Genomic DNA, 22926 nt, shown 5'->3' on the forward strand with positions numbered 1-22926 from the left:
TTATCCTCCTGCCTTGTCCCCTCTCCTCTCCCCCATTCCTCACCCCTCTCCCTTTGAGTCAAGCTGCTTCTGCCTTCTCCTCCATGTTGCCTGGGCCCAGCAGGGGAGCTCTGAACACACAGGAGGGACAAGCCCCCTGCTCTCAGTTCAGGGCTCAGGGCCAGAGCGATCCCCTGCAGCTGGGACCAACAATTCCCAGGAAAGTCCAGTCAGCCCCCGCAGCCTCGGACTGGAGCATGCTCAGTGCAGACAGAACCTGCGGAGACTTTAGCTGCCAAACTAACAAGTCTCTACTTGGCCAAACTGGGGTAAATTTTCGTGGGAGAAGCCATGGTGCACGTCTGGCATCAGGCGACCCCTGCCAAGTTCCAAGACCCGGCTCCAAAGCACCGGGGCGCGAGAGCTTCTCAACCACAGCTATAAGAATTTGTTATTTTAACTTGGGCAAAACATATTGTCGCCTAATCTTGTTCTCTTGAATGGCTGAACCATTTCAACAGAAACAGAGGCAGCCAGAGCCTGGAAAAGAAACATCGGTTACAGCCCGGCAAAGTGAAGAGCAATTGAGGACGCGGGATTCTGTGAGAATGCGTGAAGCAGCCGTCAGTGGAAGGGGTGCTTCCCACATGACCTGTGACCACCACCTAGATGGCTCCCACCATCCTTTACGTGTCTTTATCCTCACAACACGGCCTGTGGGGGGGGAGGGAGGGCAGTGCCGTTACCCCACTGTACAGGGGAGGGAGTGTGACAAAACGGGACTGTTCTTAATGTTTCCTCTGAATATTGTGGGGGTGCCTCAGTTTCCCCTAGGCAGTTCTTAAATATTAGGTGGTGGGATAAAGGTGTATGATCATTGCAGAGCCCTAGAGGGCAGGTGTGTGCAGGGGTCTGGACACAGAGAAGGGCCGACACCCTGTTTCCTGGCAACTGACGGCCTGGGCTCTTCCCCCCTGCAAGCTGAGAGCTAAAGGGTTGGAAAACAAAGGAATCCGGTGACCTCCTGGTCCGGGAAAGGGACAAAGCCCAGAGCAGGAGAGGCTGGAGAGTGTTTCAGTTTGGGGCTGGCTGGGGACATGGAGTGAAGTGCAGACGGGACTGTCTGGCTCACTGCCCCCCAAAATGGACCCAACTGAGGGGTCCTGTTCTCTGCACCTACAAGCTCTGTGTTAGATCATGTTCCCGTCATCTGATAAACCTTCTGTTTTACTGGCTGGTTGAGCGTCACGTCTGACTTCGGAGTTCGGGTGCAGGACCCTCTAGCTTCCTCAGGACCCCGCCTGGGTGGACTCGCTGTGGGAAGCACACGGAGGGGCAGAGGATGCTGGATGCTCCGAGGTCAGACCCAGGAACGGGGGAGCCGGGTGAGCTGTGTGTCCTGCAGACAGGCTGCTCCCAGAGAGGAGACATCCCCAGAGTCCTTTCTGGCTTTGTAGGGAGCAGCTCCAGAGCATCGCCCGGGGACTCCGTGACAGGGAGGCACAGAGAGACCAAGGCCCAGCTGCTCACAGGCGCTGAGAGGCCGTGCTCCCCCTGAACTCAACGGGAGTTAGGCACCTAAATACCTGTGAGGATCTGGGCCTAGGTGACATACCAGGTCACATGGGGAGTCTGTGGCAGTGCAGTGACTCGAATCCAGATCTCCTAGGCTAGCCCCCAAAGCACTGCCCCATCCGCTCGCTCTATGGTGAATGCCCTCTCGGCTGGGGACCAGTTTCCCTCGCAGGCTGGCTGTCATGGTTCAGCTCACTGTACCATCCGCCCTACCACTAACGACATGAACACAGCGGAAAAGCTGTTTTTCTTTAATGGGGGTGTTTCATTTGCTACCACTGTCGTGCTGCAGATCACCTGAGCGGGCGTGAGTGGGGAGAGACAAGAGGAGCCTGCTGGCAGGCCTCCCACGAGAGTCCCCCGGTCCTCCCACAAGTGAAATGGCATCTCAGAGGAGAATATGCTGGGCCAGACCCAGGCTGGGGTCCTCCAGACCGAGCTGATGGCTCCAAGCTTGCTGAGGAACTGCTGAATCTGATCTCTCCTTGCCACACTTCTGGACTGGTTTGTGTTTCAGAGGATCTGTCCCTGGCACCTGGGAGACACCCACTGCTCCCCCAGAGAGTGCTGACGGGATTGTTGTCCTCTCCCAGCTCCTGGAAGTAGCATCACTTTAGTTACCCATTGTGGAGCTGCGGGTCTGCTGGGTGCTGAGTCCTGATGGCTGAGCTGCAAGCTCCAGCCAGGCGGCATGTTCCTGCCGCGACCGGGGTTTCTGCTCAGCGCTGCACATTCAGACAGAAAACAATCACCTCTTCCTGCGCTGGAAACGCCTTAGCAGCCACTGGACGACGAAGGGCCAGGCGAGAAGGAACAGCAGGGTGCGAGCAGAGACCTCCAGCGGCCAGCGGGATGGCTTCTGCCGAGAGGAGACAAGCACAGGGCGGTGGGGAGGGGTTAGTGACCCTGAGGCTTACTGGATGCTCCGCAATGGGTAACTAAAGTGATGCTACTCCCAGGAGCTGGGAGAGGAGAACAATCCAGTCAGCACTCTCTGTGTTGTTCACAGATGCTGGGCCCAGCACAGGTGTGACAGAGAGTGCAGGGGCTCGGAGAGGGGCCCTGCTGCTGCTGCACTTTGTTTCTCGGCTTTATTAGCGTCTCTAGCTCAGTAACCCTCGGACCCCTCCCCAAGAGACAGCATCACCATCTCCCTTTGGGAGAGCCTGAGAACCAGCATTAGGGCCCCAGATTTCGGTGTATTGTCACTGTTACTAGCGAGCGTCTCAGACAACAGTATCCTCACAACTCCCTCCGGAAAGGGATGTATGCGCAGGGGGAGATCACCCCATCTCACAGAGGCAAACCATGGCAGAGACACCAAGGGGAGGACTGAAGGCCCCTTCCTCACCCAGGGCTGTCACTCCCTAGGAGGAAGGGGCCCAGCCAGGGCTCGGACCCCAACAGAGATTCACCCCAGACCACACGTGGAGCCTGTGGCCAAGTGGGGAAGAGATGCCTGGTTTCCCAGGTCCCGGCATGCTGCTTTCACTGCCCAGCTGGGGACCTGCCTTTAGACACCTGGACCTGGTTTGCTGAAGTGGCCAGTGCCCCGGACAGCAGCTGAATGCAGGAGCAACCCCACTAGCCCCTGGGTCTGGGGTAAGTGCAGAGCGTAGCTGGGCTGAACCCGCGGTGGCTTTGGGTGGACGGGGCTCTGGCTCCTAGACTCTGCTCTGCTCTGCCAGCTGCTGGGACTCGCCACTCCATGCTGCACAAGCCCCGTAGACAGCTGCAGCTGGAGGCTCAGCCTAAGTGTCTCTTCCCCCTTCTTCCTGCTGGAGTCCTTGTCCTTCTGCCCGCCCAAGGAAAGCACCTCCCAGGCCCTCTGCCCTCACCAGCCCCTTCCTCCCTTGCTGCACCGCTCCCCCGATTCCGCTGGGGCAGCTCCCCAGGACCCTGCTGTAATCCATCCGTGGCTTGGGTGGCCCAGCTGCACCGTGCGTATGCCTGGGAGATGAGGGAACTGCTAGGAAACCAGGACAGCAGCTCGCAGCTGGGCCTGCAGCACGCTTGTCTTTCAGCACAGCCATACCTGCGTATTGAGCACAGCCAGCCGGTGGCAAGGGCCGGACCCAAGCTCGTGCCCCTGAAAGATAGAAAGAGGCTCAGCTCAGCGCCACGTGGGCTGGTGCAAGAGGCTGGGAAGCTGGGCAGCAATGGGAGCCCAGCCTCAACCATTTCCTGCTATGTAGAAACACCACTGCCACTTTCACTGCAGGCGCGCCCCATGGGCATAGTGGGATCCAGCCCTGCAGCCTATGGGGCATCGCCAGGACCCAGCCTAGGGCAACGTCCCCTTGCTCTGCGCCCTGGGGCTCACACACCAGCACAACGCCCTGCCGCAGGGCCTGAGGCACCTTTCCTGACTCCATGCCCTGCGGGAAGGGACTTGCTGGGGTCACCCAGTGAGTCAGCATCAGAGTAGAGTCTCTGCCGTGGCAGCCCCACTGCTCACCCTCGGCTCTGCAGGAGCTAAACCCCCACCAGCAGCGCCACGCGCATCCTAGGCTCCAGCTGGTGGCGTGTGCAAGGCACAGCCCCTCTGGCAGCCCAGCCCCGAGCCTCCCAGCCACTGACCAGAGCAGAGCCTGTCTCCACCGGGGGCCCGGGTCCCAGGAGCTCACCAAGCCGCTGTGAGGCCCTGTGGTCTGATAGCGACCATCTCCCCCACACCCCGATTGTAACCAAGGGTGTGTGTGTGCATGGGGGTGTCCGGCCTGGAAAGCTCCCCCTTGCGGGCCTGCCTGTGGCGTCGGCATGGTGAGGGGCACGTACTTGCATGGTGCTCAGCGTTTCCAGGTGGCTCAGCCTCTTCAAGACGCTCCGCATGTTGTCCTGCAGGGCACGGACGGTGCCAAGCAGCTGCACATCCAGCTCCGGCCAGAGCCCTGCGCTCGCTGCTTCCCCCTGGTCAGCATCAGGACAGCCCCTGGCTCCCCACGATCCCGGGGCAGCCTGCAGCTCTGTGGGGCAAGAAGGATAGACAAGGATGCCAGAGGGACAGATCAGGGAGGACGAGGCTTTGTCCTACACGGTTGCCCCAGAATTTGTAATCTAGGGATGCTGCAGGCCCAGGCCAGGAGGGTGCAGCTCGGTGATGCGAGGCTGGAGCTAACCCTGTCAGGTACCAGCCTCTTCCCCCAGGGGATTCTGGGGTGGCTGGGCAGTGCCCTTCAGCTGGGAGGACGTGCTCTGCTGGAGCCGACCCAGATGGGTAACGGTGGCACAGCTCTGTCCAATCCCCACCATCACCTCTCCAAAGCACTTGTGGTTTTGCTACTAGACTGGCGAGAGTCCCGGGCCCGGAGAGGCAGATGTTTCCGCAGGCAGGAGAAGCGCCAGGCAGGGCTGGGTAAGCACCACCACAGTGCTAACTCCAGCAGGGGACAGCACATAGCCGGATCCATCCGATGCATTAGTCAGCGCAGCCGGACGCTGGCTATGAGCAAAGTGTGCTCGGGACCCAGGTGCCTTGACTAATTAGCACTGGCATCCGGCCACTGGTGCTGGATGGCCTGCTGCCCGCTCAACCTGGGAACTGCCCTGCAGAGCTCACCCTATCAGCACACGCTGGGGCTGGTGGGTCATGGTGGGCAGGGCCCGGCCCCTGTGGCCATCAGCCCAAGTCTACAGAGATGCATCCTGGTGGTCTGTGTGTGACACAAACGGTGGGTTTCCAGGCTGTGAAGTGAGCTGGATAGTGTGGGGGGGGTCTCAGTCCAAGGGGCCAGGCGTCCATACCACAGCCATCACCAAACAGCCCCTGGTGGCACAGTCTGGCTGGGGAACAAGCTCACCCCAGGGCTGGTCCCTGTGGGCAGGGGTGGCAGGCTGGCAGGTGGCTGCATGGGAGGAGATGGCCCTGACCTCAGTGGGGAAACACAAGCCATCAGGCCCCTGGGCTGTCAGGCCACTGGAGAGCTGGAAGGCGTCAGTCAGCCTGTGGTCAGCTCATGCTGTGACCAGGCCACCCTTCCCAAGCTGGGACACAGCCCAGCAATGCAGGCTCAGCACGAGTTAGCAAGTGTGGATCCAGAGCCCCAGAGCTCACGTCTTCAGAAGGGCTCAGCTCCCCTTCAGGCACCGAAACAAACCAGCCAGGGCTTCAGCAGAGCCTGGAGACAACAGAGCATTTCCTCCCCCCCCGCCACCCCCGCCAGCAATGGGAGCGGGTCGGTGCTATGCATGGGGGAAAGCGTAGCTGTGTGCCAACAGGCTGGCAATGCTCATCCGGAATCAGCATCACTTCTCTTGCTGCACTGACCCCAAGCTAAACTGCCACCCAGGCCCCTCACCCTACTCCCCGTCAGGACCTAGGGGAGAAGAGCAGAGATCTGGCTTGGCAGCTGCACTGAGCCAGCCACCCTCATCTGACCGAGCGCCAGCACGGAGCCCCCAGCGCCATGTCCTAGTGTCGCTCTCTGGGCCCCCGGGTGTGCTGTGGGTGGGAGTGGGGAGGAGAGCGATGAAGTGCTCGAAATGGTGAGTGCATCCAATGGACACTGCTACCCCGAGTCACAGCATGGCTGCTATGAGGCACACAGAGATCACGTGGCTAGCCCGAGGTCACCCGGTGAGTCTGAGAACCCAGGAGTCCTGACTCCCAGCCCTGTAGTCTGTCTGCTCCTCAGGTTGCACTGTATCCCTCCGTGCTGCAGGCCCCCCAGGCCCAGAGCACTGTCAAGGAAACACTTTCACAGGAGCCTTGCTCCGGGGTGCATGATGCCCTCTTCACGCCGGGGTGGGATGCAGAGAGGGCTTAGCAAAGAGCACAGGCCAGCACCCCTGGTTCCGGCTGGCAGCTAACACAGACTGGGGCCACACCTCACAGCAGCCCTAGGGAGCAGAGAGCAGGGACCAGCTCCTTCCGCGGAGGCACCAGGCTGGAGAAGGAGCCGGCCAAGCCCAGGGGCTGCTCTGCACCCACTCAGCCCCAGGGTGGCCTTATCCCGAGAGCTGTTACAAATTAACCTGCCAAGCAGCCTGGGATGGGGCTGATGGAACATGAATGGAGGAGATAAGCATGGATGGATTCTGCTTCGAGTGGGTGAGATGCCAGCACCCGCCCTTCCACGTCTGCGACACAGCCCTGGCGGAGACAATCACCCCCTCTAGAGGCGAGTGGGGCAGACGCACGAAACAAAGCACAGATGGGATCGCGCGTGGCCTGACCGTGGGGCGTCGCTTTCCTCCTCAGCTCTGTGCTGGGCTGCTTTACCCAGCCCTCGCTGGAGGGGTGGCTCCGGGGTGGCCATGGGGGCACATGAGCCGCAAGGGTATGCAGCCATGGGAGCAGCGCCCCAAAGGAGGCGGAGGATTCTCCCCGTCAGGATTGGATGGCTCTTCCTAGCAGATGCTCTGGCTCCACACGAGTGAGCAGGCTGGATGGAGAACCCCTGGGGAGCCTCAGGCCTGTGTTATGGGGCAGGTTGCACTGGATGAGCCCAATGGTCCCTTCTGTGTCCAGGAAATTCCCAGACTCCCTCCAGCCCCCAGAGGCCCAGCGGCAGTGAGTGTTCACTTGAGGAAGGGCAGGGAGCGGCCCACCTGGCGAGAGGACGGATTTGTCCACATGTCCATGGCCAACATCAGCTGATTCCCACCGGTGACACTGACCCAGTTCACAGTGGTGCTGCAAGCCTTAACCCATTAATGTCCAAAAATGCTGGGAGGGTGCACTAATTACAACATGGCATTGCCTATGTGCAGATGGCCTGTGGCCACCTGTGCTGCTCCGAACCATGCTCCGTTGCAGACGCCTCCTGCAGGGCTGGGCGGCCCAAAGACAAAGGAAGCAGCTTCCCGCACTCGATGTGCTTGGAAGAGACCTGCCAAGATGCTCCTCAGGAACCGTTCCTCAGCTAGGAGGGCTCAGTCTGAGTCCTGGGTGCAGCTCAGACACACAGCTGGCCACCTGCCCTACAGGCCTCCTGAGAGCACTTGCACCAGGGCTCCCTTTGCACATGCTGCCCCACTGCTTGGGGGGTGCAAACCCCGAACTGTGCATGCAGAGGGCCGAGGCATCAGACCTGCCCAGCTGGCGTTTTCTATCATGCGACAGAGGCCTCCTGAAACATGACCCACGAGCACAGTGGGAATCATGCTCGTGGGCTCAGTCTATTCAGGGCCTGCCTGAGGGGCAGCCACAAACCAAATGCCTTGGGAAGAGGCGGCTGGGCACAGCCAGGGCACAGGCACCAGCCCCGGCTCTCAGGGAAGGAGGGGGGATACTCAGGGTACCGTGGGATCGGGCCATTAAAGAGCATGAACTGGGCCAGCACGTGCCTGAGCCCTGGCCTGGCGGAACCTCCCAGGGGAGGTGGGGGGGGCGGGTTCGCTCTCCGTGGCCATTCAGTCCCTGGTAGCTCTGCCCACAGGGCATTAGCGTGTGCAACTCACCCCGTCCCTCAGACCCACCAACTCCTTCACCAGAGGACACGGAGCAGCCAGGCAGGGCTGGGCTGGATTTGACCTGGCGACCTGGGGGGAGGCTCCCTAGCTCCTCACCAACTGCCTGGCTCAGCTGTTCCCAGGGGGGCTGGGACAATTTCTACAGTGGGGGGCGCTGAGAGTCACTGAACCAAACTGTAAACCCTGCATATGGTGGAAACCACGTCAGGCCGGGGGGTGCGGCAGCTCCCAGCCTCCCTAGCCCCAGCTCTTCTGGCTATTCCCCTCCTGCAGAGTCACCTGGCAGGCGCTCAGCACAAGAGCTCCTTGGCCCCAGCATTTGCTTTCCTGACTCAGCGTCCTTCCCTTCCCTGCTGTGTAACAGCACAGCAAGAGCTCAGCCCCCCGCCTACCACTGCGGCAAGGAGCTGAACTTCCAGCAAACCCAGAGGCAGGCCTGCACGCCCCGCCCCAGCTCCACCCAGGTCCAAGGCCCCTGGCTCTGCTCCACCCCACCCCACCTAGGACCCCGGCTCTGCTCTACCCCACCCCAAGGGCCGGTGCCACACCCACCTCTCTCTGTGCCGAGGGGCCTGGGGCCATCACTGCTCTGCCCGGCTAGTCCGCCGCCTTCGCCAGGCTCTCCCTCCCTGCAGGTTTCCGGCAACTCACGCCCGACATCGGCATGTAGGCTGGCTGCATGAGGACCGCTTAGGGAAAGGCTCTGCCCAGCCACGCGCTGACCAGCCTGCGGGAGGGGAAAGGGCAGCAAGAGTTGCAGTGAGACCCCCGAGTGCCAGGGATGAGTGGGTGTAGGGGTTGAGACACTGCAGGGAGAGGCCAGATGTCCAGTGGTTAGAGCAGGGAACCAGGAGTCAGGGCTCCGGGGTTCCATGCCCAGCTCTGCCACTGACCCACTGCATGACCTGGGTTGAGCTCCTCCCCCATATCACACACATCCACCTGCAAAGAACTATTTGCCTTTCTGCCAAGGGCTTTGATTAAACCTGGCTGGAGGCAGGTGCCATCACACACAAGAGATGTAACTTAGCCACAACATCTCAGGCTGCAGCAAAGCTAGGAACAGACTCAGGGGTCCCAAGCCAGGCTTCCACCCACCAAAGCCAGAACTTTCACCTCGCATTTTCTACCCCCCAGGAAAGGACCATCCCTACACAGAGCACCTGCAAAGTGGGATATGCTGGGCTATGCCTGACAGTCTGTGAGCTCGGTGCGAGCTCTCTGCCCCAGCCCTGGGATAACCCCTGAATTATCCTGCTGCCTGAAGACTGGGCTGGAGGCAACCAGCAAAAGCATGAGCAAACACCGCATGGGGTGCAGCAAGAAGAGGGGGACTTGTGGCACCTTAGAGACTAACAAATTTATTTGAACATAAGCTTTAGAGAGCTACAGCTCACTTCATCGGATGTATTCGGTGGAAAATACAGTGCGGAGATTTATATACACAGAGAACATGAAACGATGGGTGTTACCATACACACTGTAGCCAAAGTGATCACTTAAGGTGAGCTATTACCAGCAGGAGAGCGGGCGGGGGGATGACACCTTTTGTAGTGATAATCAAGGTGGGCCATTTCCAGCAGTTGACAAGAACATCTGAGAAATGGGGGCGGGGGAGGGGATAAACATGGGGAAATAGTTTTACTTTGTGTAATGACCCATCCACTCCCAGTCTCTATTCAAACCTAAGTTAATTGTATCCAGTTTGCAAATTAAAATTCAGCAGTCTCTCGTTGGAGTCTGTTTTTGAAGCTTTTTTGTTGAAGTATAGCCACTCTTAGGTCTGTAATCGAGTGACCAGAGAGATTGAAGTGTTCTCCGACTGGTTTCTGAATGTTATAATTCTTGACGTCTGATTTGTGTCCATTCATTCTTTTACGTAGAGACTGTCCAGTTTGGCCAATGTACATGGCAGAGGGGCATTGCTGGCACATGATGGCATAGATCACATTGGTAGATGCGCAGGTGAACGAGCCTCTGATAGTGTGGCTGATGTGATTAGGCCCTATGATGGTATCCCCTGAATAGATATGTGGACAGAGTTGACAACGGGCTTTGTTGCAAGGATAGGTTCCTGGGTTGGTGGTTCTGTTGTGTGGTGTGTGGTTGCTGGTGAGTATTTGCTTCAGGTTGGGGGGCTGTCTGTAAGCAAGGACTGGCCTGTCTCCCAAGATCACATCTGGGGACAATGTATACCTTCAAATCAGCGGCACTGCTATAGGTACCCGAATGGCCCCACAGTATGCCAACATTTTCATGGCTGACTTAGAACAATGCTTCCTCAGCTCTTGTCCCCTAATGCCCTGACTCTACTTGTGCTACATTGACGACATCTTCATCATCTGGACCCATGGAAAAGGAATTCCACCAGGATTTCAACAATTTCCATCCCACCATCTACCTCAGCCGGGACCAGTCCACACAAGAGATCCACTTCCTGAACACTACGGTGCTAATAAGCGATGGTCACATAAACACCACCCTATATCGGAAACCTACTGACCGCTATTCCTACCTACATGCCTCCAGCTTTCATCCAGACCACACCACATGATCCATTGTCTACAGCCAAGCTCTACGATACAAATGCATTTGCTCCAAACCCTCAGACAGAGACAAACACCTACAAGATCTCTATCAAGCATTCTTACAACTACAATACCCACCTGCTGAAGTGAAGAAACAGATTGACAGAGCCAGAAGAGTACCCAGAAGTCACCTACTACAGGACAGGCCCAACAAAGAAAATAACAGGACACCACTAGCCATCACCTTCAGCCACCAACTAAAACCTCTCCAGCGCATCATCAAGGATCTACAACCTATCCTGAAGGACGACCCATCACTCTCACAGATCTTGGGAGACAGGCCAGTCCTTGCTTACAGACAGCCCCCCAACCTGAAGCAAATATTCACCAGCAACCACACACCACAAAACAGAACCACTAACCCAGGAACCTATCCTTGCAACAAAGCCCGTTGCCAACTGTGTCCACATATCTATTCGGGGACACCATTATAGGGCTTAATCACATCAGCCACCTTATCAGAGGCTCGTTCACCTGCGCATCTACCAATGTGATATATGCCATCATGTGCCAGCAATGCCCCTCTGCCATGTACATTGGTCAAACTGGACAGTTTCTATGTAAAAGAATAAATGGACACAAATCAGATGTCAAGAATTATAACATTCAAAAACCAGTTGGAGAACACTTCAATCCCTCTGGTCACGCGATTACAGACCTAAAAGTGGCACCACTTCAACAAAAAAACTTCAAAAACAGACTCCAATGAGAGACTGCTGAATTTTAATTTGCAAACTGGATACAATTAACTTAGGCTTGAATAGAGACTGGGAGTGGATGGGTCATTACACAAAGTAAAACTATTTCCCCATGTTTATCCCCTCCCCCGCCCCCGTTTCTCAGATGTTCTTGTCAACTGCTGGAAATGGCCCACCTTGATTATCACTACAAAAGGTTCGCCCCCCTTCCCCCCCACTCTCTTGCTGGTAATAGCTCACCTTAAGTGATCACTCTGGCTATAGTGTATATGGTAACACCCATCGTTTCATGTTCTCTGTGTATATAAATCTCCCCACTGTATTTTCCACTGAATGCATCCGATGAAGTGAGCTGTAGCTCATGAAAGCTTATGCTCAAATAAATTTGTTCGTCTCTAAGGTGCCACAAGTACTCCTTTTCTTTTTGCGAATACAGACTAACATGGCTGCTACTCTGAAACCTGTCATCATGGGGTGCAGTGGGTCCGTTGGCCAATCCGCAGCACAGAGAACCACCCATGAACACCTGGGGTGAGAGACACTGAGTTTTGATTTGCATAATTCCCACAACCATGCCTCCTCCTAATACAACTAAATGAAACCAGACCAAGCTCCACCCACGGAGCTATTCCCTGCCCCGCTCCACGGAGCCATCAGTAGCAGCTCTGGGGGGGTCCGAGAGCGATACTGATGAAGGAGCTTCCACTAGTTGCTGGGGGTGGGAGCACATAGACCGGGACTCTCTTCCCACTGCCCCCAAGCACAGTGCAGGGCCCCGCGGGGTCCTTCTCTCCCTGATCCCACACGGGACGGGAGCAGGTGGCTCATGCTCTGCAGCAGCGAGGCTCCCGCCCGGTGCACACGTGGGAAGCAGCAAGGGGAGGGCAGCTGTGATCAGGGCTCTGACTGAGACTCGCGTGTGGGATGGCCGGAGAACAGGGTCACAGTGCAGGCACCCAAACGGCAGAAGGGATACTGGGTTCACCAGGCAGGGGTAGGGGCCCGAAGGGAACTCACACCTCTGCTGAGCAGAGGTAGTGTAGGACGGGGCACTGCAGATCCGGGCCTGGCACAGCAGCTGGTGGGAGTGAAATTGGGGCACTGTACCGAGTGCGCAGGGAAGTGGCTGTGCAGAAGGAGGGACGATCTCCTGGGACAGGACCATGAAGGTATCTGGACCCGGGCCCCACACCAGCTCGCTCTGTGAGCGGCGTTACCTGGCCAGGCTCTATCTGCTCCAGGGTGTCACTGTAGACTTCGCTTTCCGAGTCGCCGGACACTTGGCTGCCCTTGAGGGCTTCGTCAGCACGGCCCAGCCCGTCGCCTGGAACGGGAGACACATGGCTCAGCGGGGGTGGGGGACACACGTGGATCAGGGGGGATAGGGGCGGCTCGGCGGGGGTGGGGGAACACACATGGCTCGGGGGGGGGGACGTGGGCAGCTTGGCGAGGTGGAGGGGCACAGCTAGGTGGGAGTGGGGGAACATGCAGCTCGAGGGGGATGTAGGCAGCTTGGCGGGGGTGGGGGAACACACACGGTTCAGGGGGGGATGTGGGCAGCTTGGCGGGGTGGAGGGACACAGCTAGATGGGAGTTGGGGAACATGCAATTCGGGGGGGATGCAGGCAGCTTGGCAGAAGTGGGGGTACACACCCGGCTCGGGGCGGGACATGGGTGGCTCAGCAGGGGGAGACATGGGGGCAGCTGGGTGGGGGGATGCATATGGCTCAGCAGGGGGGCGTGGGTGGCTCAGCGGGGTGGGGGGCACTCTCTGGCCAGGCACCAGGAGAGCAGGGGGCTCATCACAGCAGTACAGGATGTTGAGTGGAAGGATTTTTAGTCTAATCCATGTCCTTTGTGCCCCAGAGCCACAGGCTGGGGCAGTCTCCGGAAGGCCAAAGATCCGTGCGCAGGAAGCAAAGCCCGCCAGGTGCATCTGGGGGGTTTGATCCGTCCCTGAGTGCCACTCATTGGGGATCTCACCACACCTGGCTCACACAAAGCCTCAGAGCTCACCTCATTGCACATCACTCACTGTACCGATGGGAAACTGGGAAGAGAAGGGACATGCCCAAGGCCATGGAGTCAGTAGCAGAGCCAGGAGTCCAGGCTCTCAATCATGGCCCTGCTGTGCCTGCTACATAACACTCTCCCCAGGACACAGCACAGGGCCCTGACCACCTGACACTGATGAGCACAAATGACAAGACTGCCATGGCCCCCGACAGACAGCAGCACCCAGTGGGATGTGAAGCTTCCTGGATGGGAGAAAGCGCCACTGAATGTGATTTGCAGCCAAGAGAACCCCACATCCCAGGAGTTTCAAGTGCTGCACATGGTGTTTATCCGGCGCCACACACGGCCCACGTGCCCCACCACGGAATAACAACATGCTGACCTCATGCCCACTTCCACCCCACCCTGGGGAACAGGCCTGCCCTTGTGCCAGCCACCGCCCGACCCCCTGCCCATTTCCACCCTGCCTGGGGTGCAGGCCCTGCCCCCTGTGCCAGCCACCACCTGACCTCATGCCCACTTCCACCCCACCCTGGGAAACAGGCCCTGCCCTTGTGCCAGCCACTGCCCTACCCCCTGCCCACTTCCACCCCGCCTGGGGTGCAGGCCCTGCCCCCTGTGCCAGACAGGACACTGGGTTTGTTCTCCTCACAGTAAGGCCAGGACAACTGCCCTTGGAGAGCCCCTCTGGCACGCCGGAGCCAGCACTGAGCGCCTGTCCCTCTCGGTTCTGCTCCCCAGACACAGGGTCCCCCAGGTAGTTCCCCAACAGTCCTGCTACTTGGCCATCCCGGCTAAGGACGGAGTCCCTCTCCCATTTGCCTGCACAGAAAGGGAGCAGTCGGACTGGCTCCTTAGCACTCAGCAGACAGGTCGAGGGCTGAGATTCCCATGTGTCGGCCCCGATCCAACAAAGCCCACAGCATCACTGCTTCCAAGCCCCACTCCAGAGCTGCCCCCCCCACATCCCCTCTAGGAGCCCGTCCAACCCCAGGGACGGGCGTCTTCCGCCGCCCAGCCCAGATGGAAAGAGACGTGGAAACACTTCCACTTCCCCCCCCCTCGTTACCCACCACGGGCTCTTCGCTGGCTGCCCACGGGCACGCTTCCCTGCTAGACCCAGCATCGCTGCGCTCAGACGCCCTCGCTGAGCCAGGAGAGCAGCCACCAGAACCCGTAGGACAAGCATGGAGACCACACCCTGACCCCCTCCTCAAGGGCCCGCAGAGCTGCAGGGGGAGCTGCAATCAGCCCATGAAGACAACAGGCCCCATACCCCACAGCCAGCACCAGGCCCTTTGCTGGCAGTCCATAGGTTCCAAGGCCAGAAGGGATCATTGGGATCACCCCATCTGCCCTCCTGCATGGCACAGGCTGGCGAATGCCCCTGGGATAATCCCTGCTGGAACCAGAGCATTGCTGCCAGGAACACAGCCAGTTGATTTCAGAGCTGCCAGTGACGGAGAATCCGCTGTGGCCCTGGATGAGTTGCTCCACTGCTAAAAACCTGGTTTCTGTTCTGACTTTACTTAACTTCAGCGTCTGTCTCATGGATCTTGTTAGGCCTTTGTCTGCCCTCAATTACCAAATATTTGTGCCCCTGTAAGTATTTACAGGCCATCATCAAACCATCTCTCTGTTAAGCTGACTAGACAGAGCTCCGTTAGTCCATCACTGGGAGGGCTGGTGTGTGACAGGGCCACGCGTGGGAGTGTGGGGAGGAGGCGAGTGTCTTTCCTCTGGGATCTCAGACATGGGGCAAATCCCAGCCTGGCACAGGTGATTCCAGCTCTACGTGGGTGACAGACAGGAGGCCTTGGCATGAGGGAGTCTGCGGCACTGGGCAAGGTGACCCCACAGGATGGGCTCTGGGCAGGAGCTGAGCAAACACTGGTTGGCTGCCCTTCTGTGGCCTAGACCCCCCCACTTCCAGCAAGCCGTGTCAGCAGCTTGAGCCAGGATGGCAGCTCTCCTGCCAGGAGCAGCATGCAGCAGGCCCAACCCAGCAGACACCCTGTTTAGGCTGCCTGTAGCCCTAGAGGAGCCTGGCTGCTTGGCCGTGAGGGCCCTGGTCCCAGCTGCCTTGGCCAGCGATTCAATCCGATTCAGGTATACGTTTCCGACTTATGCAAAATTCGAGTTATGCAAGGCGCTCTGGAACGGAACGATTGTGTAAGTTGGGGAGCGTCTGTAACAGGGTTCAAAAAAGAACTAGATAAACGCATGGAACATCAGAATGGCCATACTGGGGTCAGACCAAAGGTCCATCTAGGCCAGTGTCCTGTCTTATGACAGTGGCCAATGCCAGGTGCCCCAGAGCGAATGAACAGAACAGGGAATCATCAAGGGATCCATCCCCTATCGCCCATTCCCAGCTTCTGGCAAACAGAGGCTAGGGACACCATCCCTGCCCATCCTGGCTAACATCCATTGATGGACCTGTCCTCCATGAATTTATCTAGTACCTGTAGAACTCTGGCAAAGAGTTCTACAGGTTGATTGTGCGTTGTGTGAAGAAACCTGAACCTTTTCCAATTCCAATGTATCTTTTCTGAGATGGGCCACCAGATCTGCACGCAGTAGTCAAGATGTGGGCATACCATGGATTTATAGAGAGGCAATATATTTTCTGTGTTATTATCTATCCCTTTCTTAATGATTCCTAACATTCAACCTATGGAACTCTTTGCCAGAAGATGTTGTGAAGGCCAAGACTATAACAGGGTTCAAAAAAGAACTAGATAAATTCATGGAGGATAGGTTCATCAATGGCTATTAGCCAGGATGGGCAGGGATGGTGTCCCTAGCCTCTGTTTGCCAGAAGCTGGGAATGGGCGACAGGGGATGGATCCCTTGATGATTCTCTGTTCTGTTCATTCCCTCTGGGGCACCTGGCATTGGCCGCTGTCGGCAGACAGGATACTGGGCTAGATGGACCTTTGGTCGGACCTTTGGTCTGACCCAGTCTGGCCGATCTGATGTTCTTACAGCAGTTCTGTAGAATTCAAACAGGAAATCCTACCAGTCATGGCAACCCTACCAAAACAGCGGCATTTTGAACTGAGCTCATCCATTTTAAACCTAGAGCTGCAACAGGACAAACTTTCAGATTAGTTTTTACAAACCCTCACCCTGGTGTAAATCAATGACAAAAAACAAACCAAGTGATTTAAATCAGGAGTTAAGCGGCTGCCTCCTCTCACTCTGAATCAAGCCTGAGTTTGATACAAAGTTGTCCCATTCCTAGTCAGAGGCCACGTGTGCAGGTTTACAGGGGCAGGTTCAAAAATGGAGATGCCCTGAGGAGGGCAATGGCTGGGAGCTTAGGCTCTGTGTTTATGTTCTGGAGACAACAGAGCATGTTTCTATCACCCACAGGTTCCAAAGAGGATCCAGCACTGACATGAGGACGAGACCACCGAGTTCCCCTAGATCCAGGCCCTCCTGCTGCAGGGTCTAAGCCAGTTGCTCAGTGCCATAGGCGCTGACTCCATGGGTGCTCTGGGGCTGGAGAAAAAACGGTGGATGCTGAGCACCCACCGGCAGCTCCCCATCAGCTCCCTCCCACCTCCCCAGTGCCTCCCGCCCGCCAGCGGCCCCGCGCCTCCCTCTCCCTCCCCGTGCCTCCTGCCTGCTGCAATCAGCTGTTTGATGGCGCGCAGGAGGCTCTGGGGGGGGAGGGGGGAGCGAGGATACAGCGTGCTCGGGGGAGGGGGCAGAGCTGGGTGGAAAGAGGTGGGGTGGGGGTGGGGCAGGAAGCGGTGGGGCGGGGGTGGGGCCTTGGGGGAAGGGGTAGAGTGGGGGCAGGGCCGGGATCGAGCACCCCCCCCGGCACTTTGGAAAGTCGGCGCTTGTGCTCCGTGCCCCGGGCAGGGGACCGGGATTCCATCATGCCCCACCAGGGGCGTTCTTGCCAGGCCAAAGAGACAGATGGTGCTGACCAGACAGAGGGGAGCTTGGTGACCCCGGGCACAGATCATTCGCTGGTGTAAGGGGAAGTCAGTGAAGCTCACAGTTTACATCAGCTGAGGATCTGCCCCGAAGCCTGCTCCAGCCCAACTCTGCTCCCACCTACAGTGACTCCAGTCGCTGGCTGACAACTTGTCACACAGCAAGGCCCAAACTCAGCCTATCCCTTCTTCAGCGGGAACCCCGCACTGCCACGCCACGCCCGGCTCGCTTCAGCGCTGCTTCCTTGCTGCTCCATGGGGAGCCAACCCCTCACGGCTCAACCAGCAACGCGAAGCGCTGGTGGCAGCCAAACCAGCGCTTATCAGCACTTCCAGGGCAGGGTCACTACTCCCAAGTGCAAAGGGCAGATCTCTGCTCCGATACCTGCGCCGCCAGCAGCCACGGCCAGAGCCACCGTGTGCGTGGCAGAGCAGGAGGTTGCCCTCAGACCACAGCAGCTGGTGGCAGCTCGAGTGACCCTGGTATGAACGCTCCCAGCGAGGAAGCAAGCACAAGCGGATGTTTTAAAGGTCAGAGGGGACGTCTCCATTAACACTGGGCTCCCAGACTGAACCCCACAACCCCAGCTAGGCTGAAGCTCCCCGGCATGCAGGTTGTGTCAGACACACTGCACAGCCAGTGTCCTGCCCTGGGGGGCGGGGGAAGGAGGACAGAGCCTATAGTCAGCACACCATTGCATCCCTGCAGCCCAGCCATGCCCTCCTCCCACTCTGCTGTGGGGGGGTCTGAGGCCCTCACATACAATCACTTGAGTCAGGAACACGGAGAGAACAAACTGGGCACAAGTTCTAGTCCAGGGCCAGCCCCTTCAGGTCCCTGTAATCTCATTCCCCACTCCCTCCCTCTTCACAGCATGTGGCGGGGTGGCGAAGGCCCGGCTTGCGTTGCACAAACCCACATCAGGCAATGCCAGCTTGCTGGATGCAGCTCGGTCGAGGCCGCACTGCCCTCGAGGACACGCCATCTGGGAGTCCAGGTTGACAGGAAGAGGAAGGATGGCCCAGTGGTCAGAGTGGCAGGCTGGGATTCAGGAACCCAGGTTTAATTCCCTGCTCCGTCACAGACTCCCTATGTGACCCTGGGGAAATCACTTAGCCTTTCTGTGCCTCGGTTCCCCACTTGTGCAATGGGGATTGTGAGGCACTCAGATACTACAGTGATGAGGGCCAGATCAGACCTACGAAGGATGGCCAGGGAGCCGGAAGGATGAGCTGTTTCCCCCATGGGCTAGGGCATGCATGAAGCAGCAGAAGGAAGTATCATTTTACAGACGGGGAAACTGAGGCACAGAGAAGTGAAGCAGCTTGTCCAAGACCTTGCAGCAAGGTAGTGGCAGAGCTGAGACTAGAACCCAGGAGTCCTAACTCCCAGGCTGCTGCTCTGCCTATTTCACCCCAGCCCAGCCCAGCCACCCTCCCAGTACCCCAGGCTTACCAGCCTTCTTCTTGAAGAAGGACTCGGGGGGCCGGGGCATATCGTGTATCACCTCGTAGAGAGGTTCGAAGAACCCAAACACGTCCTCAGACATCTCGCCTGCTGGGATCGTGTCAATGACCTGGAGAGAACCCCAACAGCTCTTTTGTAGCCAAGTCAGAAGATGGAGGATCCTGCGCTGAGGCAATGGTCACTAAAACCCTGGGCCTGAGTGCAGTGTGTGGGAGAGGGAGGGACTGACCGTGCTGCCTACGGCAAGTTGGCTGTGGCAAGCGGGCTCCGAAAGCTTCCCCCCACACTCTGCCAGGGCACCTCTGGTTTTCCCAGCCTAGGGTCCTTCCCCAGCTCTGCCAGCGCCCTTCCCGCCCCACCTTCCGACGACTCTGAATCCAGGCCCTCCTCAGCCAGAGCCCCTCAGCTGTGCCAGCGTGTGCCATGTGGCCTGCACTCCACCAGGGACGACACCGAGGGCACTGCTTCCAGGGTGTCCCAAGGCACATGGGGAGTGAGTGGAGCAGCCCCAGGAGTTGCACACAGCAGGGAAACAAGGAGCTCTGTACCTTCTGGGCTATCTTCTTCATCTCCGAGATATATGCTGCCATGGCCTCCTCTTTGGACATCTTCCCCAGCCTGCTCCACGCATCCCTGCCAACCAGAAGATCTCGTGAGGGGGGAAGGGGTAGCTCAGCGATTTGAGCATTGGCCTGCTAAACCCAGGGTTGTGAGTTCAATCCTTGAGGGGACAATCCTTGTTTGGGATCTGGGGCAAATATTGGGGATTGGTCCTGCTTTGGGCAGGGGGTTGGACTAGATACCTCCTGAGGTCCCTTCCAATCCTGATATTCTATGATTCTATAACTGATGCCCCACGAACAAGGCTGTACTGCAGGCTACAATGTTCATGCCAAGCAGTTACTGTTTCAGCCTTACCACTTATACCGGCCGATGGGATCCCAGAATCCAGGCCGGGGGATCTTGCAGCTGCCCACTGTCGCCTGCTTGTAGTAGCTGTAGAACTGTAGCATCACCTCGTAGGGGGGGCGGTAGGACCCTAGAACACACACAAACCATCAGAGCAGGAACAGAGGGACTCCGGCCACTTCCCCACCATGAAAAAAGAAAAGGAGGACTTGTGGCACCTTAGAGACTAACATGGCCATTCAGGAGCTGTTACCTGCATCCTTACACTGTGACCCAGTAGGTGGGGCTCTGCCCACAAGACCAGCACTGAGCCCATGCCCCAGCACAGCGCTAGCAGCCCCCATACTGCTGGAGCTCTGCCCTTCAGAGGAAGCATAGCGCTGAGGTGACCATCTGGTCATTGAAGGGCCCATGAGTCAGGGCCTTAACCATGATCCGGACCCAATTCCCATTCAATTACATTCTGCCTCCCGGAAATACCCTCTGCAGTTTTAGCTGGAAAGTTCAGAGGATGTGTAGTATCGCTGTGCACTGTTAAATAGCAGCTGCATTCCACCCCAGAGGTAGCTGTGTTTCAGTGGCGGGTGAAACTGTGTTTGTGTTTTGGGGCAGGAAGCCCCATATACCATAAGATGCTATTAATACAGGGAGAGAAACAACTAGGGCAGACGCCAGGTACCCGAGGCTGCACAAAGCGGGTCGGTCATGAGGTCTTTCTCATCTCCTTTCTCCTCTTAAGTGCAAGCTGAAATTTCACATGGCCTCAAGCATCAGGGCCAAGATTTTCCAGCATGGGGGTGGGGTGGCCTTAAGACAAGTATATAAATAAATGCCTGGTCTTCACAGTTGCTAAGCACATGCAGCTCCTTACTCAGGTCTATGGGAAGGGCAAGTGCTCTGCACCTCTGGAGATCAGGCCCATAGGAACTGCCAGAACAGAACAGATTAAAGGCCCATCCACTCCGTATCCTGCCCCCAGGAGCAGCCAATGCAGGATACTCCAGGAAAAGAAGTCCCTCTGCTCCATGCATGCACCTAATTGTACAATACTCTACAAAGGAGAGATTCCTTCCTGACTGCCCACTAATGATGAGTGTGTGGCCTGACGCATGAGAATTAACAACCTTTTGTTCTTATCCTCCCTGGTGTAAGGATAAGATGTGGAATTTTGATTTGCCAGGACTGGACACCAAAGCACGGATACAATCAGAAACCTGACTGAAGTGGCATCTTGTCAACGTCACACAGTTTAACTGATAAAACTCATTTTTCCCACCCTTTTACTAGAGCCAGCACTGCAGAACCAGCCTATCTGGGAATTAAGCTGTGCTCTGCCAAGCACTAGCTAGTGTCCACCCCAGCACTGCAGGATCTGAGCACAGAAACGCTACAAACTGAGCTTGCGTGTGTGCTTACAGCAAGTGGGAGGTGCTGGCTGAGAGTCCTGGGGACTGATTAACCCCAGGCAGCAGGAGCACCGTGCCCTTCACTCAGCCTGCCTCTGCCCTGCTCTGGGGAGCCAGCTCTTGTGGCGGCAGCAGAGAGTTCAGTGGCCTTCCAGTCCTAGGCCTCTCTACTGAGACTGCCAATGAAAGGACCAGTCCATGCCCATCGTGAGAGTGTTTTGTGATGTGACACATGGTGGAGGATGAGACAGTCCATTAGTTCCCATCTAGTCTGTCTCCTGGGGGCTGGCACAGGCCTGTCCATACTGGACACTTAGTCAGGCTTTGTCCAGTTTCAAGAGACCAAGCTTCAGCCTCGCCTACATGGAGATCCATTCCAACATCCAGCTGACAAAGCCCACGCGAGACCGTCTGCGGTGCGTGCTGGACTCACCGTTCTTAGGCAGGCCCTGAATGACTCTGACAGCGGCCTGGAATTGCTTCTGGTAGTCCGGCTCTGCGGGCTCCATCCCCATCCACTCACAGGACCTAAGAGAGAAGCACGACCCCCCACGTTATCCCGGGGAGGCTTGTCAGAGGCACTCCCAGCTGGGCACACACTTTGGGCCAGAAAGGGGCCTTCCCCAGGGCTCTGGGGCATGTGGGGTTCAGGCATGTGCGCCAGGACTTGGTACTGGTCTGTGAGTTTGCACTGGGCTCACAGCCCTGCCAGGCAGGAACCTCTCGATTCACCAATGCCCCCTGCCTGCCCTCAGCCCCATCCGGCAGCGACCCTCTGGGGCGACAGGGCAGCTGGGTCTCCTCCGCCCGCAGAAGCTGGTCTGTGCCAGGCACACCAGGCTTGGGAGGCGCTGGCCCGGGGCAGGAGCTGCAGGGTGAATCCACAGCCCTGCCCCGAGCACCCAGCTCGTACCCCGAGCGCTCCCGTACTAGACTGGACCCGGGGCCCAAGCACCGCGCCCCGCAGTGCCTGCTCTAAGGCACCCTCCCGAGAGTCCCCGGCACAGACCCTGCTGCCCCCTGCCCAGATCCCCCCCATAGTCCATGGCCTCCAGCCCAGATCCCGCATAGCTTAGCCCAGACCCCCTTAGCTTGGACCCCGGAACCCCCCAGCCCGGCCCCTTAGCTCGGACCCGGCTCCCCAGCCCGGCCCTTTAGCTCGGACCCCGGAACCCCACACCCCGGATCCCCCCTGCCCGGATCCCCCCAGTCCGGGCCCCGGATCCCCCCCAGCCCAGACCCCCTTAGCTCGGACCCCGGAACCCCACACCCCGGATCCCCCCTGCCCGGATCCCCCCAGCCCGGGCCCCGGATCCCCCCCAGCCCAGACCCCCTTAGCTCGGACCCCGGAACGCCCCAGCCCGGCCCCTTAGCTCGGACCCGGCTCCCCCGCCGCCCCGAACAGCTGATCCACCCCGACCCCCCTTTCCCGGCCCGTGCGGGAACGTGCCTGGGGAACGGAGACTGGGGTGGCCGTCCCAACCAATAGCGACAAGCCTTTCATTCCCTCTTCACACTTGGCCCAATTAGCATCGAGCTTTAAAAAGATGCAAATAAGCGCCTCCAGGCCGCAGCGCGCTGAACGCCGGCTACAGGATCGAAGTCGGGCCCGGTCAAGCCGCCAGCCTGAGGGAACAGCGCCCCCTGCCGGGGGAGGGATGGCCTGCGGACCGCTAACCTTGGCCAGTAACGCCCCCTGCAGGAGCGCGTCAGACATCCGCAGTTCGGGGCTGTTTTCTTGGCTGAAGCTGGGAAGCGAGCTCTGGGGTGGAGAGGAGAGATTCCAGTGTGGCAGGGGCCTATGCAAAACAATGCTTCTGGGGCTGGGTGTGTGGCCTGTGTTTGCATGGCCCCATGATTTACGAGGAGAGGCTGCGGGAACTGGGGTTATTTAATCTGCAGAAGAGAAGAGTGAGGGGGGGT

General features: G+C 58.2%; 1 protein-coding gene across 6 annotated transcripts; it reads right to left on the reverse strand.

Annotated features, from left to right (window-relative positions):
- Nucleotides 1-1789: 1789 nt before the first annotated feature.
- Nucleotides 1790-22449, reverse strand: ACBD4 (acyl-CoA binding domain containing 4). Of its 6 annotated transcripts, none has more exons than XM_038385881.1 (10): nucleotides 22349-22449; nucleotides 21437-21531; nucleotides 19607-19727; nucleotides 19237-19321; nucleotides 18677-18797; nucleotides 12472-12578; nucleotides 8521-8695; nucleotides 4333-4520; nucleotides 3590-3643; nucleotides 1790-2413 (listed from the first exon to the last, which is right to left on the reverse strand). In XM_038385881.1, exons 2-10 carry the CDS (start codon nucleotides 21516-21518, stop codon nucleotides 2303-2305), a joined length of 1044 nt encoding a protein of 347 aa, XP_038241809.1. In that variant the 5' UTR covers nucleotides 21519-21531; nucleotides 22349-22449; the 3' UTR covers nucleotides 1790-2302. The 6 variants fall into 6 exon arrangements, with proteins under 6 accessions (XP_038241809.1, XP_043359318.1, XP_038241811.1 ...); XM_043503383.1 differs by having other exon boundaries at nucleotides 22371-22422; XM_038385883.2 differs by having other exon boundaries at nucleotides 22384-22420.
- Between the last annotated feature and the right edge of the window lie 477 nt (nucleotides 22450-22926).

This window comes from Dermochelys coriacea, chromosome 27, assembly GCF_009764565.3.
Source record: "Dermochelys coriacea isolate rDerCor1 chromosome 27, rDerCor1.pri.v4, whole genome shotgun sequence".
Classification (NCBI taxonomy): Eukaryota; Metazoa; Chordata; order Testudines; family Dermochelyidae; genus Dermochelys; species Dermochelys coriacea.